The sequence below is a fragment of the Anomalospiza imberbis genome, chromosome 9 (assembly GCF_031753505.1).
Source record: "Anomalospiza imberbis isolate Cuckoo-Finch-1a 21T00152 chromosome 9, ASM3175350v1, whole genome shotgun sequence".
Taxonomy (NCBI): Eukaryota; Metazoa; Chordata; class Aves; order Passeriformes; family Viduidae; genus Anomalospiza; species Anomalospiza imberbis.
In genome coordinates, this window is record NC_089689.1 from 22,224,096 (window position 1) to 22,244,142 (window position 20,047).

The window sequence follows — 20,047 nt, forward strand, 5'->3', positions numbered from 1 at the left end:
AAAAAAAAAAAGAAATGGATAGGCTCTTTGAGACAAAAGCAGTGTTTGAATATTCAGAAGGAACAAGATGGTTTGTGCAAAGTCATACAGGAGCCCCAGCACTTCCCCAAGCACTCCCAGGCAGCCTCAGCCCCTGGACCCTGGTTTCCAGAGCACAGGGATGAAGAAATGCCCCACTGCCCCTCTCCTCTGGGGTTCATGGCAGAGCCAGCAGGAGCTGGAGGCACAGGTAGCAGAGTTACACCTGATAATGCTGAGTGTGCACCCTTGAACCCAGATGCAAAGATTCAGGACTAAACATTATAATTTTCTTACACCTCTGTCCTCTCTGTCTGGCCAGGAGTGGATTAAGAACACACAGGCACAACCTTCGGACAAACCCCCACAGGTCAGCAAGACCAGGTTTTGTGTGACTCCGTCCAACCCCACTGCAAACACTGCACAACCCCGGAGCACCTTCCAATCCAAAACCTTTGTGCACAAGCTGAACTTACACCGGACACTAAAATAGCTTAGGCCACAACTGAGTTGTTTGTAAAATTCTTTTTAATCTAATAGAAATGTTTTCATGAATTTTTAAAAAAGATTTCAATGAAAACAGCTTTGGATTCAGACATTCCCTTGCCACGTTGTGAACATAAACAGCAGCATTGCACTAGGAACAAGTGACACCGACCGGTTGAGCTTCACCATTTTGTATGAAGCGGAAAAAAAAGCAAACTGCTTTAGTAGAAGATAATTTTGAATTATTTTCTTTAAAAAAAAATCCTCAAACATGGACTGTCATCTCAGCATTGTTCTCCCTCTCCCTTTTTAAAGGAAGAGTTCAGCTCCTGCAGTCTGAGCACTACAGCAATGTTTGCCAAGTGGAAAAATAGAGCGGGAGAAGAAACTGTTTATCCCCAGTGCTACTGAACCCCCAAAGTTGCAGGTCCCTTAGAGGAAAGCTCCTCTTACATAAGAAAGACAATTAGAATTGGCAAACTGATGCAAAATATTTATTCCAAGTTAGTTATTTTTGATGCAGTAGTTTTTCCCCCTCATACAGACTCAATGTGATAGTCACTTTTTAAAATCTGTAAATAATGTTATCAAAATAATCTTAATCTTTGAAATCTCACAAAAAATTTATATTTTACAATCCACCCTGAATATCAAGGCTGCAAGAAGAAGAACACAAACAATTCCTATATCCAAATATTTTACAGCTGTACCCAAAAAAAAAAAAAAAAAGAAAACCACAAACGCCTGGTTAAGTGATGAAGCTCCCCGAGCCGCCAAAAAAGAATAAAATAAAATAAAATATTCATGTTATTAGCATTAATTTAACATAATTAGAACTTCAAAAGCCATTTTGTCATCGACAATGATTGTTTTAGCACACCGTTACCGCGCGCTGGGCAATGCGGCGGCACTGTTAGAAGCTTGTTGTTGCAGAGATCAGTCAGCCACTTGTGTCCTGCTCACACGACTGAACTTGTGCACTGCCCCACAAGGGATTTTTGTCAAAATTTGCTAGCTGCACAAACTTCTAGTAAGCATTAGGGCAAAACCAAAAGAAAAAGCTAAAGAAGCCAATTTCTCTCTTCTTTGGGATACAATTATTTCCCTTGTGCATGAAGTATCAACAACAAAAGAAAAAACTGAACAGACTGGAGACAGAATAAACTCTGTTTAGTTTATACAACCCCAAACACGTGTTGAACTATGAACTGAGTTTATTGGGTTGGTTTTATTTATTTTAATTTTATTGTGCCCAGTTTCAGGCATCGTCATCTGACGTTTCGCTGCTACTTGTTTCTGTGTCTGAGTCCTCAATCTTTGTCTTAAAAGTGCTTCCCCAGTGGAACAACAGGCTGGATCTGCGGCCTTGAAGAAATCCATTCTTCCCAAATCCGTTTCTTCTTCGCTGTAGGAATGAAAGTAAGTTTTAAAATGAGCAGAAGTGTGGAGAGTAACTGTCACCAACCCTCTGTGGTGGACACAAACGCTACATTTAACTGTGTATACACACATAGATAATGCAGAATCATCCATTCTACTACAGTCTCCCTTAAATGCTTGGTCCTTCTGAACACCCTTAAGAACAAGCCCTTGAGAAAGGAGAGAAAGAAGAGCAGTCACAAGTAGCAAGAGCTGTAAACATACCTGCTCTGATTTAATCTGGAACTCTTTGAGCTCATCCTCGGTGAGGGGAAGGTAGTTTTCATCATTTTCAGGATATTCCTGCCAACCCATTTCTTTCAATAACCTGATTGTGGAGAAAATAAAAGGGGCATGGGAACTAAAGCAAGGGAACAATGGCAAAGGAAGGAACACTTTATCCATGAAAAACAAGGTTTCATAGTAAATCACTCCAAATTCACCAGGGAATCTTCTCTATCACAGACCACTTCAACAATCCTTTGTGTTTACACACCATTTTCCAATGTCTTTTACAAATATTTAACCATCAGCAGCCCTGTACAATGGGTACATAACCAGTCTGGTGGAAGGCAGGGATTTGAAATTCTAACTCAAGGACACTGAAGGAGGACATGAGGCAACCAAACCAGTATCACAGCTCAGAATCTCCTGAACCTTACTATCTGCTTGCACCAGATACTCACACTGCTTACTCATGTAAGTGAGATACAGCCTGAGATAGCAGGTAAACATTTTCTTAACTCTCCTCCACTTCTTTACAGCATCTAAAACAGCACAGGAGTATTCTAAGTGCAAACAAAGTGTGGTGCGTGTCTTCAAATCATTACATTTAGGACACCTGCTTGCAAATTAACCAGAATCACCCTTGGTTCATGCTGACTTCCACCGTGGGCAGATAAATATCTCTAGGCAGCATTAACACACGGGGATGTGGCATTAAAGAAGCACTGGAATTTAATTACAGACCTTGGTAAGGCCTTGGCTCACCTGTCATTAGTGTCTTGTTTTACTTTCAATAGGACCCCACCCAGTCCAGCACTAGTCACAAAGCGCACATACCTTCTTCCCCATACACACACAGCTACTGCTGCTTCCCAAAAAATAGTTTTCTTCAAAATTGCTTCCTTCTCCTCACACAGCCCAAGGATTCACTTCATTACGCCAGACACTTTATTCTGCCATTTACTCACCTGTGTTCTGCCTCCAATGAATGGGAGAGGTTTTCCCCCTCCTCCGGCAAAGGGAGAGAAAGGCCATTCTGATGGCAGTTCTCTTCCCAGTTTTCCTTTGGTTCTGGTGTGCTGTTGCTCTCCATCTAAAGAAAAATAAAACCATCAAAGTGTGCTTGCACAGACCGTGCCAACAGCACAGTTCCAAGTTTAAGCTTCTCCCTTTGGAAGTCCAGCCAAGCCTTTCACCTTGAGCCAGTGTTTTTTACAGAAGCTGCAGCAACATGTACCTGGCTGTGACAGAACAACACAGGACAAAGGACGGCCTGTGCTGCTGTGCCAAAGGAGTGAGTGCCGGCATTGCAAAGCCATCACCAGCAGCTCAGAGTGACAGCAAGAAAACAATGACAATTAAATGCTCCTAACGACACACTTTACATACACATTAAGGCACAGATCTATGCATTTGGGGCGTCTGGTCTGAGGCTTGAGCCACATTCCTGCACCTTTCAAAAGCACAAAATTCTACTTTTCTGTGAATGTGGTTTGACAGGGAAGCTGGAAAGCAACCTAAGATGTTAAGATACGATACTGTTCCTCTCTTTAGAGAATCCTTGCAAAAAATCTAGATGACTTTCAACATCTTTGACTTTCCCTTCCACTTTATTTACTACTTATCCACTTGCATTTCACTGTGCTACACATCTCCCTCCATCACTGCTGTGCACTATTTCCACTGGCATGTGTGCCAGACCAGTGGGAGTCATTCCCCTCCTCTTCCAGAGCATGAATTACATACACTGCTTAGGGCTTTTTCAGCCCCAACTCCTTCGACAGTAATGACTGTATACACAGCAAGGACATTGATCTTACATCATCCAGCTTGTCACATTCCCTGTTTTCTGTTATCTCCCCATTTCTATCATCCTTCAGTGCCTTCAGGAATTCACTCTTTTTATCAGTGGTCCGGCGCATCAGCTTTGTCAGGCGTGAGGAGCAGATCTCGATAGGAGGGGTGGTGCTGGAAGGACTCTGCATAGGGAGGGAGAACACAAAAATCAAACTGCACTGCTGCGAACCTGAGGCCTCTTCAGTGGCTGTGCTTACACTTTTCAAACACGCTTTGGGTGGCTCTCAACCCCTCAAAAAACCCCAACCTAATGTCAAATTCCCATCAAAATACTAATGGGTGTTGCATATTCACTTCTCCCATCTATTAACTCAATTTCTTTTCTTCCCCTAGGAGTCAATTCATACGGCCATGAATATGTTTATTTTGTTCCTTTGTAATGTAACTCTCTCAAGCAAGCTGGTGCCTACAACAGAGTATTAGGGCAAAAAACTTCAAGCAGGATTCCTGCCCTACAAAAATTAGCAAATTAAGCAGATCAGACTCACTTCAAATTTGTGTTTTAAGTCATCCTGACAGACTCTACCCTGAAATTAAGCTATGGGGAGGTAATCTCCTCTCAGGGAGTGGTCACATCCTTAACTAACCGCAACCGGTGTGGAACAGGCAGCCACAGCCTTGGAATCCTCCCCGAAGAGAATGCTGCCAAGTGCTGCTCTGTACACTCAGCCCAGATGGTTCAGTGTGGAGCCAGACACGGACAACCTTGGAGCCTGTGGGAAATCTGCTCAGCTCAATGCAGGAACACAAGGAAACCTCCTGTGCTCTTCCACGATGTTTAAGCTTTCTTAATCTGGAGTCTGTGAACCAGGCCCACTGGCAGTATCTGGCCATGATCCTGCAATAGGAGCACTGCTAACCAAGGTGAGCTTTCATTTTTATCTGCTCCATGTTTTGACTTGGCACACAAAAGGAATCTAAGAACATGTTATGGGAAAGTTCCCGGTATCTCAACCTCCTGCTGGTGTTCATGTCTGGCTACTCTAAAACAATGAGGAATTTAATCATTATTATGGATAACTGACACCAGAATCTTGCATGCAAAACTACTTTTTCTTCATGTACATGCTTTGAATTTTTAAAAATCAAGATTAAACCAGTAAAATTTCCTCAAGTTTGTAGTGTTTTTCTCCCTGCACACTTTTTTAAGCTGCAGGGAAAGGCTGCAAATTCAGGCTCTTCAAAATGAATCTCCTGTGCCAAAAATTTTTATCACACTCAGTGCTCTGAGCAAAGATCAAGGGAACTAGACCAAAAACAAGGCAGCAATTGCTGCTTATATTTCTAATGGGTGTTGCATGTGAAACACTGGTGTGAAATAATGCCTTCAAGGAAGTAAGTGCAGCCTGGAAGTAATTTCTCAGGCAGACCTTCCAGATTTTGTCTAATTCAACAGAGTAAGAAACAAATCAGCAGTTGTAACAGACCTAATGAGTGACTGCAACTATCAGGATAAAAAGCCAACACAAGAGTGAAATTAAGCTCTCAATGTAACTATCAGTTTGACTGCAGTGACAGAAGGTAACAATGAACAAAGGAAACTAAAATTAGATGTCTTCTGGTAATTTGAAATACTCAACTTGAACTCTTTGCTAGTGACTGTTTTAATCTCTAATAAACTACAGAGGTATTAAAACTTAATTTCTACACATCAGGGGAAGACAGTTACAGCTAAGTTCAGAAACAACAGATTTCTGAAAGGGAATGAATTTCACCTCAATTCTGGTTTCATGCATAACTTTCTGTAGAAGGGTTATGTTTTACAAAATATTCTTCTTTAGCACTAAAATAGTAAACTGGCATCTCTTCTAAAGTAAGCTCAGCCCTTTGACTGAAACATCAAGGCATCTCGGTCTTTTGGTGTTGCTTTTTTTTTTTAGGTGTTTGGGTTTTTATGAAGGAGAGCACTATGCATCACCTCAGATTTGTTCTGATGTCTGTCTATGTAACACAGCTGGCTACTCTTAAAGAAAAGTAATCCTGAATTTAACAACTCAGGCTATATTGTAAGCTTGGATGTCTTACACTGGCTTGTGGGGACAGGGCCAGTACTACTTGGCACCGTTTTAGTTTTCAACACACTGTGGTCTCCTATGAATAAAGGTGCTATTTTTACCACTTCTGCAGGAAGTGCATTAGCCTCCTTTCAGAAACAAAAAGCCAGAGACTATGTGTAGTAGTCCTGGAAAACCAGGACTGCAGTACTATCTGCTAGCCACAGACCTGTGTTTTCATATGGTAAATCTCCAACAGATTCAAAGAGAAATTTATTTCAAGCGTCCAGTTTAGCTGGAAGGAATTCTTAAGCCCTTTATGTTTAGCTCTCAGGTTGGTACCAAACATCTTCACTGACTGGAGTTTCACAGAAGACCTTCTTGGGGGCAGGTGAAGGAAACACTTTCATTACTCCTGTATGATATAAAGTAATGCCTCTCTCCTGTCTGCTGAGGTGAAAGGCTATTGAAGTTTACATATTTACACTGACCATATTGTGCTGTGCATTACACAGAAGGAAAGTTGTCAGCAGCACAAAGAACTTGGTCTAAAGAGAGAGAAAAGCAAGGTAAGAGAAAGGAACAGCGTGTAAGATCTGTCAAAGTGACAGGTGCCTGTGTATTAACTATTGTCTTTAATGACTCTTGGACACTCAGCTGTGGCTAAGACAGAAAAGTGCAGGTTGCTGCAAAGTAAAGTACAAAGCAGAGAATCATAAAGATGACAAGGCCTTATTTTAGAAGTAATGCCTATAACAGAACAAGACAAGTGCACAACTGGATAAATCCCCCAATTCTACAGTTAAAACAAGCTAATTTCAGATGTTGTGAATCATCATTTACAGAATCACAAAATCATTAAGGTTGGAAAAGACTTCCCAGATCATAAAGTCAAATCTGTAAAGAGCAGCTGCACTGGCCAGGAATTTATCACAGTCTGTTCTATTTTTGTTATTTTTTTTCCTTGTGCTCTGTCAGTTATTGCAGAAATATGAAGAGATTTGTATTTCAAGGTTCTCTCTGTACTTCAGACCAAAACTAGGGGCAAGTCAGTTTCCATCTCAGCATATTACCTCCTTCCAATGTCAAAATTAAAAGGAGATACTGTAGCTGAAAAGCTATATGTACACATATTAAACTCCTTCAGCCCCTCAGATATGAGTGCTTGTGCTGTTGTTCCAGAGAAAGGAAATTAGGCAGATCACCTTCCTTCCCCTTCCTTTCCTATACTGAAAAACATCATGGGAATCAATTTGCCTACCTATTCACATCAGTTCTTAGTATCTGCACACCCATAACACCAAGCTGACGCATGTCTTGTTACACAACCATTTAAAGCATTAGTACTTTTTTTTTTTTATACTGGAAGGAAATTCTAATACAGTTGAACAAACACCAATGGCTTTACAGCCAGACAAACCCCATTTTTATTTCTTCTAGTGTATCATTGATGTGGCAGAATGTTCCAAGAATGTACAAGTGAGTCATCCCTCAACGGTGCAAAGGTCGGTACCACAAGCAGAGAGGGCCTAATCATGTTTATGCTCTAGCTGGTGATAGTGACAAAAGCTCCCACCCTATCCCCAAGCCCAACTCTTACCTCTTTGGGAGAGGTGAGGACTGAGCCACTTGCCAGTACCGCTGGTTTGGTTACAGACACTGGACTGGTAAAGGCAGAGTCACGGGTGGAGGACAGCGAGCCTGGTTTATGTTCACTTCTGTTGGCTTTCCATGGGCTTGGCTGTATTGAAGAGAACACAAAATAAAGGGCAGTAAATGGTAAGGCACGAGACAGGGTTGCTTGCAAGTATTGAAATAAACAAGCAACATTATGTCGGCTGTTGTATAGATTTCCTTTTCTTCTTCCCTCTCCAACAACAGTCTCAACAGGTTTATTTCAACCCCTATCGTTTTCCCCCTGGCATCTTCTGTTTGCCCCAAATCACACACAATTCTGGTTCAAGGGCACCACCCTTCAGTAAAACACCATTAAGAGATCGCAGAGAAAATCCAGCACTGCCCTTCATTAATTGGAATCACCACTGTGTAATGCAATTCATTTTACAGCTGCCCACAAATGGGAAATAAAAAAAATCCCAATTAAAATGACATTTCTTAGGGGAATACTGCATGCCCAAAGAAAGGCTTCCAATCACTTGACAGGAAGTTTCCCTGTGTGAAGAAGATGATCACCATGCAATACTTTTGTTTAGAGTGAGAATGAAAATTATTTATTTCCCAGGGCCCTGAAAGCATCCATCATTGCACCAATTTAGCAACAATAACAAGAAAAAGAAGCTAAAGCAGCCAATTTATTACAGTGCAGGATCACTTGCTGTTTGGCCCTAGATACTCTCTGCAGTATCCCTTTGAGTATATTGGCCATTTGGCTGAAGAGCAAAAACTTCAAGATAAGTTTTTGTTACTCGGAATGTTGTTCTTGAAGCTCTCTTTATCAGTCAGGGACAAACACTGTGAAGTGAGAGTCTTTACAAAAACAATCCTAAGAAGGAACTTGTACCAAGTAGCACTAGCAAGACACTGTCAGAACATTAGAACATACAGGTTCCTTTGACCCACTGGACCTCTGAAGCCAGCTTCAAGTCACTAGTAAAATATCATCACAAACAGGATAAAATCATGCACAAACAGGATTCAGTTAAATCTGAGATGCAACAGATCTTACAATCTGCCAGCAATGAGAACAGTGGCACTATTTCAGTATGTTGTCACTGTCTACTGCATTCTACGATTTTTAAAAAAAAATACATTGCATGGGGAGGTCATCAGCTTTACTCTTTCACTCTAACTTAAAAATGAGCATCCCACACTATCAAATAGATTCTATGGCACTCAGAGCACACATTAAAAACATCTCCTTCAATCCTCAGAAATATCCTGATCTCCACAATATTCACTGCCTGTACTAAAATTAGGGTGCAGTATGACTCTGACAAGAAGTTTCTCTCCACAGCTCCAGGGCTGCACTCTTCCATTCCCAGCTCTCAGCTGCACAGTGCTGTTCTCCAGGCTTCCACAAAGGGGCAGCTCGCAGCTCAGACAGATCCAAAGACAGACCCCTCTTGCTTTACCTGCGTGGCTGAGTGTGACCTTCATGGATTGCTTGACTGTGAGCTATTTGCCATCTTGATTAGCCAGAAAGAACACACTCGTTTCACTGCCATCAGTTGTCTTCCCTTCTGAACTACTTGGTACAACTTAACAAAATCATTTTTCATTCAGTTTTCCTGTGACAGCTTTCCAATACTGCTGACTTTGTGGAAAGGAATGTTTTGACTCCTCTATTACTTTATGCACAGCAATTCCCGGATAACTTTCTAGAAGTCTTCAGGCTAATGCATCCTACTACAGCTGCTTTAAGGTTGTGACTTTAAAAAGGCATCAATGCACACAGCTTTTCTGCTAAGGATATGCTGATACCCCACCTCTGGGTTTTGCTAATGGTCACCATTCATTAACAAAAGCACTGTTGATGACATCAGCTGATGATTCTTCCCCACTGCAATCCCTACCAGCGAGGAATATCACACTGCCCCAGTAATCACAGTACCACTCGTGTGTAAACACTTAGAAATTAGCAGGTAAATCACTAAGTACATATTTACAGCCTGCTTAATGTGACTGATCTCTTGGGCTACATATTAAAAATTAATACCTTTTCCACTAGCCAAACAACATTTCCTTTGTTATCAATACTGCAATATTTCAGGTATAAATCGAGTTGTAATCCAGGCCTACTGGATTCAATGAAGTAAAAACTTAATTAAAAGGAACTTAGGCAGGTACCACTACACATTGCCATAATCTCTGATTTAAATACAGATAAACTATCTAGAATGCAAATGAACTATGTAACATGTAAAGCAAGCTAAAAAAAAAAAGCCCTATCACTATATTTTGATGGATGCTGAACCTTCAGATCATAGTCAGTTTTATTCCAGCTGTGAGCACTGAATAATGTATTCTTTTTATGTGAAGAATCAGAACCTACATAGTCTGAATTTCTGAACATGGTTAGCAAAAGCCTCGAGAGCAGCTCTCCTTGACTGAATGAATGAAAAACCTCTGTCCATGGGCTTCAGAAACTGCTACAACAAATGCAACAGTAATTGCACAGCAAGCTGCAAGGAGCAACTTGCTGTGCAATTACTGTTGCACTTGTTGTAGCTGCTCCTAAAGATACTACATTAGCTACGCAGATTTTAATGCCCAAATTCTACATTGTAATGCAACAGGTATACCATGACCAGCAGTAACAACACATATTCCCATAACTTTTAGAAGTGCATTTTCATCTCTCAATCTCTACATTGGTATAGCATTAACTTTCAGGCATCAGAAATGATCTCTGCATAAACAGCCAGTAACACAGACAAGCTATGCATTGTGGTTCACTAAAATTCTGTTTACTTTGAAGCCAGAGACAATCTAACAGTCTGGTCAGAAGCTGTATCTCTGGCTTTTTGTTTCAAAGAATACACAAAACTTCCAGACTAAACCCAGGTCAGACTATATCTACACATGTATCAATCAAGCTGTAAAAGCAAAAATAAAAGCCACAGGAGGCTCCCTACTCATTAGAAGTTGCATTTTGTTTATCTACTCTAAACAAAAACATATATGGACTGAAAACTGTGTGTGGAATGAAAATCTCCTTATAAATACCCTTTCTAATGGGTCAATTTATCCCATCTCACCAAGAAGTAGATCAGCTGTCAAATTAAGTGTTTAAACAAGATTATTTGATAATCATTTTAACCACTACATTTTTTTTGTAGCTGGCAGAATTTAACCTGAATTAACAAAAATTTACAAAAAGGAAAGAAGCTCTAAACTTGCTTTTTTACAAAAAGAAGCTGTGAGTCTCTTATTCTGCCTTTATCTCTCAAGTGTGTAAGAATTATCTACTGTACTCATAGGGAAGATTTTGTTGAAATGTCACAGCCAGCATTAGTAATTAATACATTTTAGAACTCAAAGTTATTTGGACATCTCTTTAAAGAGTAACCTAGCTAACATTTTTTTTTAGCTTTTTAAATACTTTCACTATTAATTCTTCAAAATTTCTAAGGCATCTATACACGTTGATTGTCTGGAAAAATCGGCAAGACTAAGCCTAGAACTAAGGAAAAAAAATTACTTGTTTTTTTTTAGCACGACTGTATTTCCTTCAGTAAAAGAACTGTAAGCACAAACCCCATGGCTTTTCCAGATTGTTTTTAAGCCTCAGCTAAATTACACCTGAATTGCAGGATGTTACAATCTAATCTGATCTTAGCCTCTATTGTTCTGGACACATCAAAGTATCGTAACCCAACAAAGATTTTTCAAGGTAGTCATGTGAACCGTTCAAGCACATAGCAGCACACATTCCACCTCTCCAGCAGTGCTCATTTTGTCTTATTAAGATAAGGATTTGTCTCATGCATGAGGACACACCCATTCAAATAGACTGTAGTGTAGTCAGAGGTTAGTTCTCCCTATGGACAAACCCAAATGGCATTTTAACAGCAAACAACAACTTTTGTAGTAAATAGACCTCTACTGTAAAAGCCACTGCCCAGAAACTACTGGATTCAAACTCCTGCTGCTTATTGGGGGGTTGATTCCTTTGATTCGCAGTTCACTAATTTGGTCAGAACCCCCTGTACCTTGGAAGGAGGAGCTGCAGGTTTAGGAACCAGATTTTTGTAGACACTTGGGACAATGGTGGTGGCTTTGTTGCCATTTGCCAGGTGAGAAACAGGTGATGTAAATGCAGCTGAGAAGGCGGCAGAAGGATCCTCTTTTGAAACCTTTTTGATGACCAGCATCTTGGTAGGTTGCTTGGCACTAGGGGGGTTTTCTGTAAAAACAAGAGATTCTCAAATACAGATATTCAGTTTCAGAACAGCTTCAGTACACTGCTCCAGTTCCTCCCTCCCCATCTTAGACACTGCACATCTGATTCTGAGACCATCAGCTGCTATTTAGTTTCAGCTCTGAGAAGGTACTGGATGCGGATATCTAAACACCATCTTTTCTAATTTAAACACAACAGCTCCCTTGATGCTGAAAGGAAAAACCTATACTGACATCAGTTAACAGCCCTGCACCATTCTAGAGAAATCAGAACAGGTATGAGCATTTTTTTGAGCAACCATGAATCAGCTTTGTTAGTTCACTAACACAGCAAAAATATTTACATAACCTACACCTCAAAAGACACACTGCTTTTACAAACAAGCACAGTTAATGTTTCTGAGGCCAAATAAACACATTTCCAGGAGCATAATTTTAAAAATACTAATAGCATAAACAGATAAAAGCTCCATAACGTTGTCATTAGGTTTTGAGCAGAACAACAGCTACCTGACAAATATGCAAAAAGAATAAAAGCCAACAGTATCGCAAGAAGTGTTTTTGAGTTTCTTTTGCATTTGTACTATTTACAGTATCTAACCCAACTAATCCAACTAGTTATTAACAAATTTGTGTTTAACTGCTAGAATTGGTACCTTGTTTCACTTTTTTTTAAAGGCATAGATTCACAGAGTCCATCAGGATCAAACGCAAGGCTGTTCTGAGTTTAAAAAAATCAACTAAGCTCAAACCACAGAACTATGACAGCTTTGCTGTATTTCCACTATGAAGATCCCAAGTCAGGAACTAATGTCTAGTTCATTCCAATCTGCTCTGCCCTTCAAGTGATGTCTGTGTGAAACTGTAACTGCAGCACGACAGGAAGAGAACATAGAACAGTGACATTACTGCCACTGGCTATTTTTTTATGACAAGACAAGCACAGTTTCAAATAGACAAAAAGGCCAAGAGATTAGGGAAGACTGTGGGAGGAAAACAACAAAGGACAGAAAGCAACAATCTGTCTGCTTCACTTAAATCTTCAAAATATTTTTGAGTGAAAAACCCAGCATTTAAACACCAGTTACAATTTTCTGCTCCATCATCAACATTGTGTACAGTGACCTTTACCTACCCCATACTCCAGAAGGTGTCCCTAAAGGTTTGTTCTGGTTGTTCTGTCTTCCAGCTTCTGGATTCAAAGATGGCTGTAAAAAGACAATGTAAATGAATATAATGTTATATCACATAGAACAAAAATATAATCAGTGTTAACATTTTGTTTCCAGGAACCCAGAGTATGGATAGTTTTCTCTGAACAGCAGCTGAAGTGGAAGAGAGTGCTTTGCCACAAGACATCCAAAAATTGAGTCTGCCTTCTCCTTGGTTTCTGCTGTATTTCCAATGGAACTACCAGAGGGTCCAGGATAACTCCTCTAGTCTTCTACTCTAATTAAGTAGATTCTACCAACCATTACATGTATAAAAATATTAGGTATTTGATCAGCAGCTCAAAAAATAAAATAGAATCCACATCATTAGTATATGAAGAATCTATTTTCATCTAATAAATATTTTAATATAATAATTATCCATGAGCAGATTAAAAAAAACCACCCCAAAGCAATACTAGATTCATAATGTAAAGGAATATATTTACTAACAAAAAAAAGCTACACTTAATTTTGTATCAAACCTCAGAGTCTACTTTTTAGGACAAGAGTGCATGCAGACTCTGTGCTCTCTGCAGACTTACATGAAATTCAGTTTCAGAATTCAACTTGGTGGAACAACTACAGACATGTCCAAGCCCAAAGCAGAGTGAAGAAAATCTAAGCACTCAATGACAAGTGCTCGTGATTAGCTATTCCTCTTCCTCTGTCCCAAATAACCTCAGTTCAAAATACAGCCATCTTTTTCCTCATTTTAATGAATTCCTCATATGTCAGTTACTATGGTGACAGCGTAACTCTCCAATAGTGAGCATCTGAAATAGTAGGTATTTCTGTTCTATAAGAGTAAGGAAAAAATGTCACACCGTAGCATAAATTCCTGCCTCAGTCTCCAGAAAGTCCTCTGTTTAAGTGCTTCAATTTTTAACTACAGTTCAGTTTTATAGCAGGGGTGCTCACACTTAGACTAACAGCCTGCTTTGCAGACCTTTCAAGAAAAGTGCTGTCAGTCACACAGGCCTAACAGCTACACACTTAGCCACAGCATACATCAGTTTCATCACTATGGCAGAGACAGTACAGGAGTTACTAAACAAAGCTTGCTGCTAGCCAGCGTGTGGGATTACAATCTTAAAAATGAGGGAAGTAATTAGAGAAGAAACAGCCATGTAGTTGGGGAAGGCACTCATCAAGGCATTGAAGAAGAGAATGAAGGACATGGAAGAAAGATTTAGACCAAGACAAGACAACAAGAGACTGCACAGTTGCAATCATTGCAATGTTTCTAGATTTTGACAGACTTCTGACAGTCAAAAAAAACAGGCTTATAGAAAGCCTGAATTACAGTATTCTTGAGAAATCAGCTAGTAGAAATCCACACACAAGCTTTATCCCCACTCTCCAGCTGTTAACCACCCTGTGATGCAGGCTCTTGCTCCAAGCAGCAGCAGCTGAACAAGAGCATGCAATCACTTCCAAGGCCCTTCACTGAAAAATCCTAGCAGCTTAAATCAAACTACCTCCTGTGGCAATTTAAGTGTAGGCTCTGGATTGTGGCTGAAGCAGCTGTGGGTATTCATGTATTTCACTCTGACTCCTAAATTCCTGAGCAGAAGCCATCAAACTGCCACAACAATTTCAGCTGTGAACAGCCTTCCAGAGACAAATACTGAATAAGACAGCAAAAACCTCATGATGATGATACAAGTGTCACATCACCAGAACCTCTCATTATAGGAGGAGCAAAGGCTTTAGCATTGAAGATGAAGACAGAGGAACTGCACTAGGGGAAGGGACAGAGTTACCAAAACCTTACAGAGGATATTCTCCTCACTACACTGGTCAAGAAGAGGCAAGAGACGGCAAGAAATAGATGCAGAAAGAAAAACACATGGTCTGATAATATAACACTCTTCAGGGGTCAGGAGAAATAGAAATAAATTGAAAAGAGAAAGCAGAAAAGGTGCACATCTCTCCAAGCATTAGCATTAAGGAAGGCACGTGGTAAGGATGAAAGCTGTAAGTCCAAGCACTCTTTGATAAAGTTTGAAAAACTAAAGATATTCCAGTAAAAATAGAGCCAGGATGTAAGAGACTGTCATACTGATAATACCACATGAATCAAAATGCTGAATAAGAAGAAAGTTGGTGAGTTGGAGATGTTGATGGAAGAAATGGCTCAAGAAAGTCAGAGCATATAATGAACAAGCTTGGGAAGGTTATCACAAACACCAACACATAACAGAGCGAAGGAGACAGGAAGACTGAAGCAGGCAGGCTGAAGATAAACTGAACAGATGTATTTCTAGGAGCAAAAAAAAAAGGCTTTGTAAGCAAAGCCATGAAGTCAATACAACTACTCTTCCTCTGTCACCTTACAGATTTTGCTGAAGACCTGGCTTGAATGTTACAATGCCTTCAGTTCACAATAACCATTTGGCAAAACATATGAGCCAAACTCCATAATCCAACAGGTCTTCAAGTCCTGAGGGCTCTGGGTACCAATCAGCATCCTATCAGTGCCAGAATAATTTTGTTAAATCTCTTGTGTCTCAAACATGGAATGGAATGCAATTCTAGATCCTCACCACCTATCAATGCTAATGCAAACAAGATCTGAAAAGCCCTTTCTCACACCTTCCACTTCTAGTGAGAAACTACACACTTACAAAGTCTTCCTCCTCAAACTGCAAATGCTCTTTATCTTCCTTCTTCTCTTCCCTGGATTCAACAGGCAGCTTTTCTTGAAAGGCGGAACTTTTCCGGGAATGGAAGTTGCCATTCCAGTGGCGATGAACTCCAGTTCCTCCTCCTCCACGCTGGCTCACACCATCATGGCCCCGTGAGGGACCATGCCAGCCAGGCTGACTGCCAGAAAGCCCAACATGAGCTCCTTTAGAAACACCAGAATCTACAGAATCATGGCGGAGAAGGGATGGCTGATGCCAGCAGTCTAAACAAAAGGAGATAAGGATGCAAATTAAAAAATCAACACAGTATGCAGAATACTGGAAATATCAGGTTGTATTTCTTGTTGTTCAGCCAGTGCTCACTAAGGAATTGCTGAGCTGAACTTATTAAGTACCGTGTGATTATATCAGAAAACAAATCAAGCTACACAATGCACATACAGCTACTATGAAAATCTCTTAAGGCCTCAGCACATTGCAAAGGACAAGAGAGTAGCACAACTTCCTCATAGGATGCTTTGAAAAGGTACAGTTTGGGAAAATATTTCTATTCTGCTGAATTCCTCATTCTGTAGAATATTTCAAACTGTTTGCTCTTAGGCTGAATTCTGATCCTTCTTACTCACCTCCCGCAGTTCGGAGGGGCCCATTATTGAAAAATCCATCGGAAGAGTTGTGTCTCCTGCGGCTCACGCCAAAGCGGCCCTCTCCCCGTGGAAGATGCTCTCCATGTTTCTCAAAGGTGGCTGCAGGGGACTGCAGAAAGTAAAGCCATGCAATGAAGAACTCATTTGGACTCTCCAGTAGCCTGTCAGCCCAGCAGTGACATTTTGCTAACTGAAAAAACCACCAACACCCACATTCCTATATCAGTTTTCAGTAGAGCATCCATAACTGAAATTGATTAGCCAGCAACATCAAGGAGTCTGGATCTGATCAGAAGGGCTCACAAATCCACCTGTCTCACACAGAATCCCAGAGAAACCAACACACTGATCTTGCCCTTGGTCAGAGCTGTGAAAGGAGCTGATCTGTATTACTGTTACCTTGGTTGACTGTGGTGTTGAGAAGTTAAGCCAGGCAGGAACAAAGTCATGCTGCGCCATTTAGGTCCAGTGTCTCCCTTCAATAAAATGAGGCATCAAACCTCATGGCCAGGCTCTGTAAATGAAAAGAACACTTTCTGTCATCTTATCCAAACGGAAATAATAATACAATTTATCTCTCAAAGTTTGGCCCATATAAATAGGAGGGGGAAAGTGCTGAAGCTTTTTGTATTATACTTAAGCATTTTTCTTCTCCTGCTTTGTTCCTCTGACTGAAACAGGTAAGAACTTCAACAGTCCCAGTTACTTCCTGTTTACAATTAACACACCCATGAGGTTCATGACAGAATGGGTGGGGAAGGGGAAGAAAACAGAACCAATGGCATAGAAAAGCCATACAGGGCAGATGTAAAAATCAAGACATGACAAAATTTGGGGTACAATCTTTCATTGTTCATTGTCTCCCAGTCTGCAAAGGGGTAATCACTGCATGTTTTATTCCAGAGGCTGTAAATCAAATATGACCAACTTGTTATGTTAAGAGACATTCAAAGCAGATCAGAGACCTGAAAGACAACAGTATGCCAGCTCCTGCACCCCTATGTTCTTTCCAACGTATCATAGCAATTTTTACTGCTCAAAATGATGATCATTTCAATATTGCTCCGCATAACTGAATTCCACCTTTTTTTTTGTGGAAGGTTCTCCAATTTACCATTTTGCTTTATCTTTCAACTTTAAGTTTATCTAGAAACAAGTCAACACAGTATAAGCAAAGTAGCAAATACATATGATCACTTACCCGGAGTTTGGCCTCTGCAGTCCAATGTCCTCAGTTTGTGTGCTTCAGTGACCTCTGGGTTCCTTCCTTCTCCAGAATTCTGGAAGGCCAGCCTTGAGGCAATAGTGCGTCTCGAAGCAGAGCACGAGAGGCCGCACTTCGTGCCAACTGCGCCCTTCACCCCCTCAGCTGCTCATTTTACCCTCTCTTTGCACTCTCACTACAAAAAAAAAGATACCTAAGAAGGTAATTTATATTTAAAAAAGCCACGCCCACGTTCACCTCATTAAATTTTCTCTGGTCGTGGTAGTACAGAAATCAGCCTTTACATTACAAAAAGGTTTGTCAAGTCTGCATGACAACATTCAGAGCAACATCATGGTTAATACTGAACAGATACACTCAAGGCTGCTGGACAGTTCATGATCTGCAGCAGATCAACCTAAACACTCTGGAAAAAAGATGTTACATAAAAATGTTTGCCCTAAATGCTGAGATCTAAACAAGATGCATCTACCCAAGTGCTCTTAAAATATAAATTTCGTTTTTATCACATACATCTGCTAAAAAAAGGTAAAATATTTTTAAAAATGAATGTTAGGATATACTCTTCACGTAACTTGGCTAATGCTCCACAGAGCTAAGCACTACTTGATATAAAGCTCAGAAGCAGGCACAAATGTTCTCTCTGTTTTTCACCATTTACATGCTGAAACATAGGTCACATGAACAAAAAAAAGCCAGGTCCAAAAATAATCTCTTCTACTCTATTTTTTGCAGACTGGGTGCTGCTTTTAAAGGGACACAATTAATCCACAAGAGCGTCTTGTTCTACAGTGAAGAATTCACTTCTGGGTCATAGTCCTCTTCCATCAAAGAGGTGAGACAGGAACTGTCGTCACTGTAAAAAACCAAACATAACTCCATCAATACAAGTGGCATAAACATGACGAAGTATGACTAAAGACAAAAACAGAAAGGGAAATTGAGCAACTATAGTGCAAGTGCCAAAAGCTGTTTGCCCTCTGATCAAAACAAAACCTGAAATACCCTAATTTAAAAAGAGTCCCTGAAAAGAGCATTTTTACTTTTAAATTATCACTTCCCAAATTTAGTCCACAAAAGGGCAACAAAAGCAATCAGAATAAAGGGAAGATTGGAGAAATTGCATGCAGCTGATGAAAGCGATTCCACACTTCATAGCAATTTTAAAACCTGCTGCTAAAATGAGACTCTGGGCTGCAGGTAGGCCTGGTCATTCCAAATGCCTCATCTCTACATGCCCACATCATTCCTAACCTGCTCCAGTACAGCCAGAGTCCCCTCTCAAGAGGATGATGACAGTAATACAAATGGTATTCCATTAACTTCTCCATGGAAAATACCACCATCAACACCAAAACCTAAGTTATTCTGCTATGACCTCTTTTTCCTTGAACCATCCTACCTAACCAGAAGCAAATAGATAGTTTAGTGATCCTGAAACAGTAACTGAGAAGTTTTATTACTGTTTTGATGCCATCAGCTGTTTCATAGGATGCCTTCAGGTGTGCTTTATTATGCTTTTATATTTAACTTATCCGAGTTTGTTTTCTTTTTTTGGATATAGTTCCATTCTTTGATCACTTATGCTTTTCCCTGGGTATGTTATGTCATTCTTTACTTTAGAAAAAGTTTTAAAGGTGATTTTGATCAAGGCTCAAAATAAACACACCCTGGGGAACAGCAAAATAATCATCACCTTGTATCTTCTGGGTCACCCCTTCAATAAACTCCTTTTTTTTTTTTTGGTGTTTCTTTCTGGAACTAGATGTTACTGTTGTATAGAGGAGTTTGGAGAGATGGAAACACTTCTGCACCTAAGCTCTGAGCCACAATCACATTTCTGCAGACAAAGTAAGAACAAGCAGCCTCACAACACATATAAACTACCAGCCAAGATGAGGAAAAACCCGAGTGCTCATGGCCACACACAGTATTGACCTGGGACCTTTCTGAGCACCCCACCCTGTGCTACAATCTACTGAGCGTCACACACTGCAAACAACTAAAGTTCTAATCTACAGAAATGTGGTTTTATATTACAGTGTGCATAATGGACATAATGGAACATCTGCTGCAGACAGAACAGACATCCCATCCTGCTGAACTCTGTACAGGTACAGAACTCCTCCAGATGTGACCTTCTAAGTCTACTACCAAACGTTTGAGCAGTAAGTAGAAGATAAAAGAGGGACAAAGTCAATGCAGTTGACTACATTTAAACAAGATTCATTACCTTCTGAATAAATATGCTTTTCAGAACAAACTGTATAGCAATTAAGCTATGTCAAGCTATTGATAGAAGTTAAAAATTTTAAGAAGTTGATTTAATGAACCTTGAGAATGGTTCACAGCAATGTGAAAAATGGACCTAAAGAAAGCCCACCGAGAACTGTTCCCTGGAGTTAAGGTATCTAAATAAATGAACACCACAGAACTGCAGTTTTGAAGTAAG

The 20,047-nt window shown here is 40.2% G+C and overlaps 1 protein-coding gene and 1 long non-coding RNA gene across 2 annotated transcripts; one reads left to right on the forward strand and one right to left on the reverse strand.

Moving 5' to 3' along the window:
• Positions 1-976: 976 nt before the first annotated feature.
• GPBP1L1 (GC-rich promoter binding protein 1 like 1) lies at positions 977-16,890 on the reverse strand. The gene is made up of 10 exons (XM_068198627.1): positions 16,770-16,890; positions 16,350-16,479; positions 15,703-15,986; positions 12,997-13,069; positions 11,672-11,865; positions 7,600-7,740; positions 3,969-4,127; positions 3,117-3,241; positions 2,149-2,251; positions 977-1,909 (listed from the first exon to the last, which is right to left on the reverse strand). Exons 1-10 carry the CDS (start codon positions 16,827-16,829, stop codon positions 1,763-1,765), a joined length of 1,416 nt encoding a protein of 471 aa, XP_068054728.1. The 5' UTR covers positions 16,830-16,890; the 3' UTR covers positions 977-1,762.
• Positions 4,666-18,129, forward strand: LOC137478656 (uncharacterized). Its single transcript, XR_011001708.1, has 2 exons — positions 4,666-7,504; positions 13,151-18,129. It is a non-coding gene; the product is annotated as an uncharacterized lncRNA (long non-coding RNA).
• The last annotated feature ends 1,918 nt before the right edge of the window (positions 18,130-20,047 follow it).

Bases quoted from the DNA above. Each gene is read 5' to 3' on its own strand.
- GPBP1L1 (XM_068198627.1), bottom strand. From the start codon at position 16,829: ATGGCGCAGCATGACTTTGTTCCTGCCTGGCTTAACTTCTCAACACCA. The intron at 15,987-16,349 runs GTGAGTAAGAAG...CCTTTTGTTTAG, and splicing joins GCCCCTCCGAACTGCGGGAG to ACTGCTGGCATCAGCCATCC. The intron at 2,252-3,116 runs GTGAGTAAATGG...CTCCACAATCAG, and splicing joins TCATTGGAGGCAGAACACAG to GTTATTGAAAGAAATGGGTT.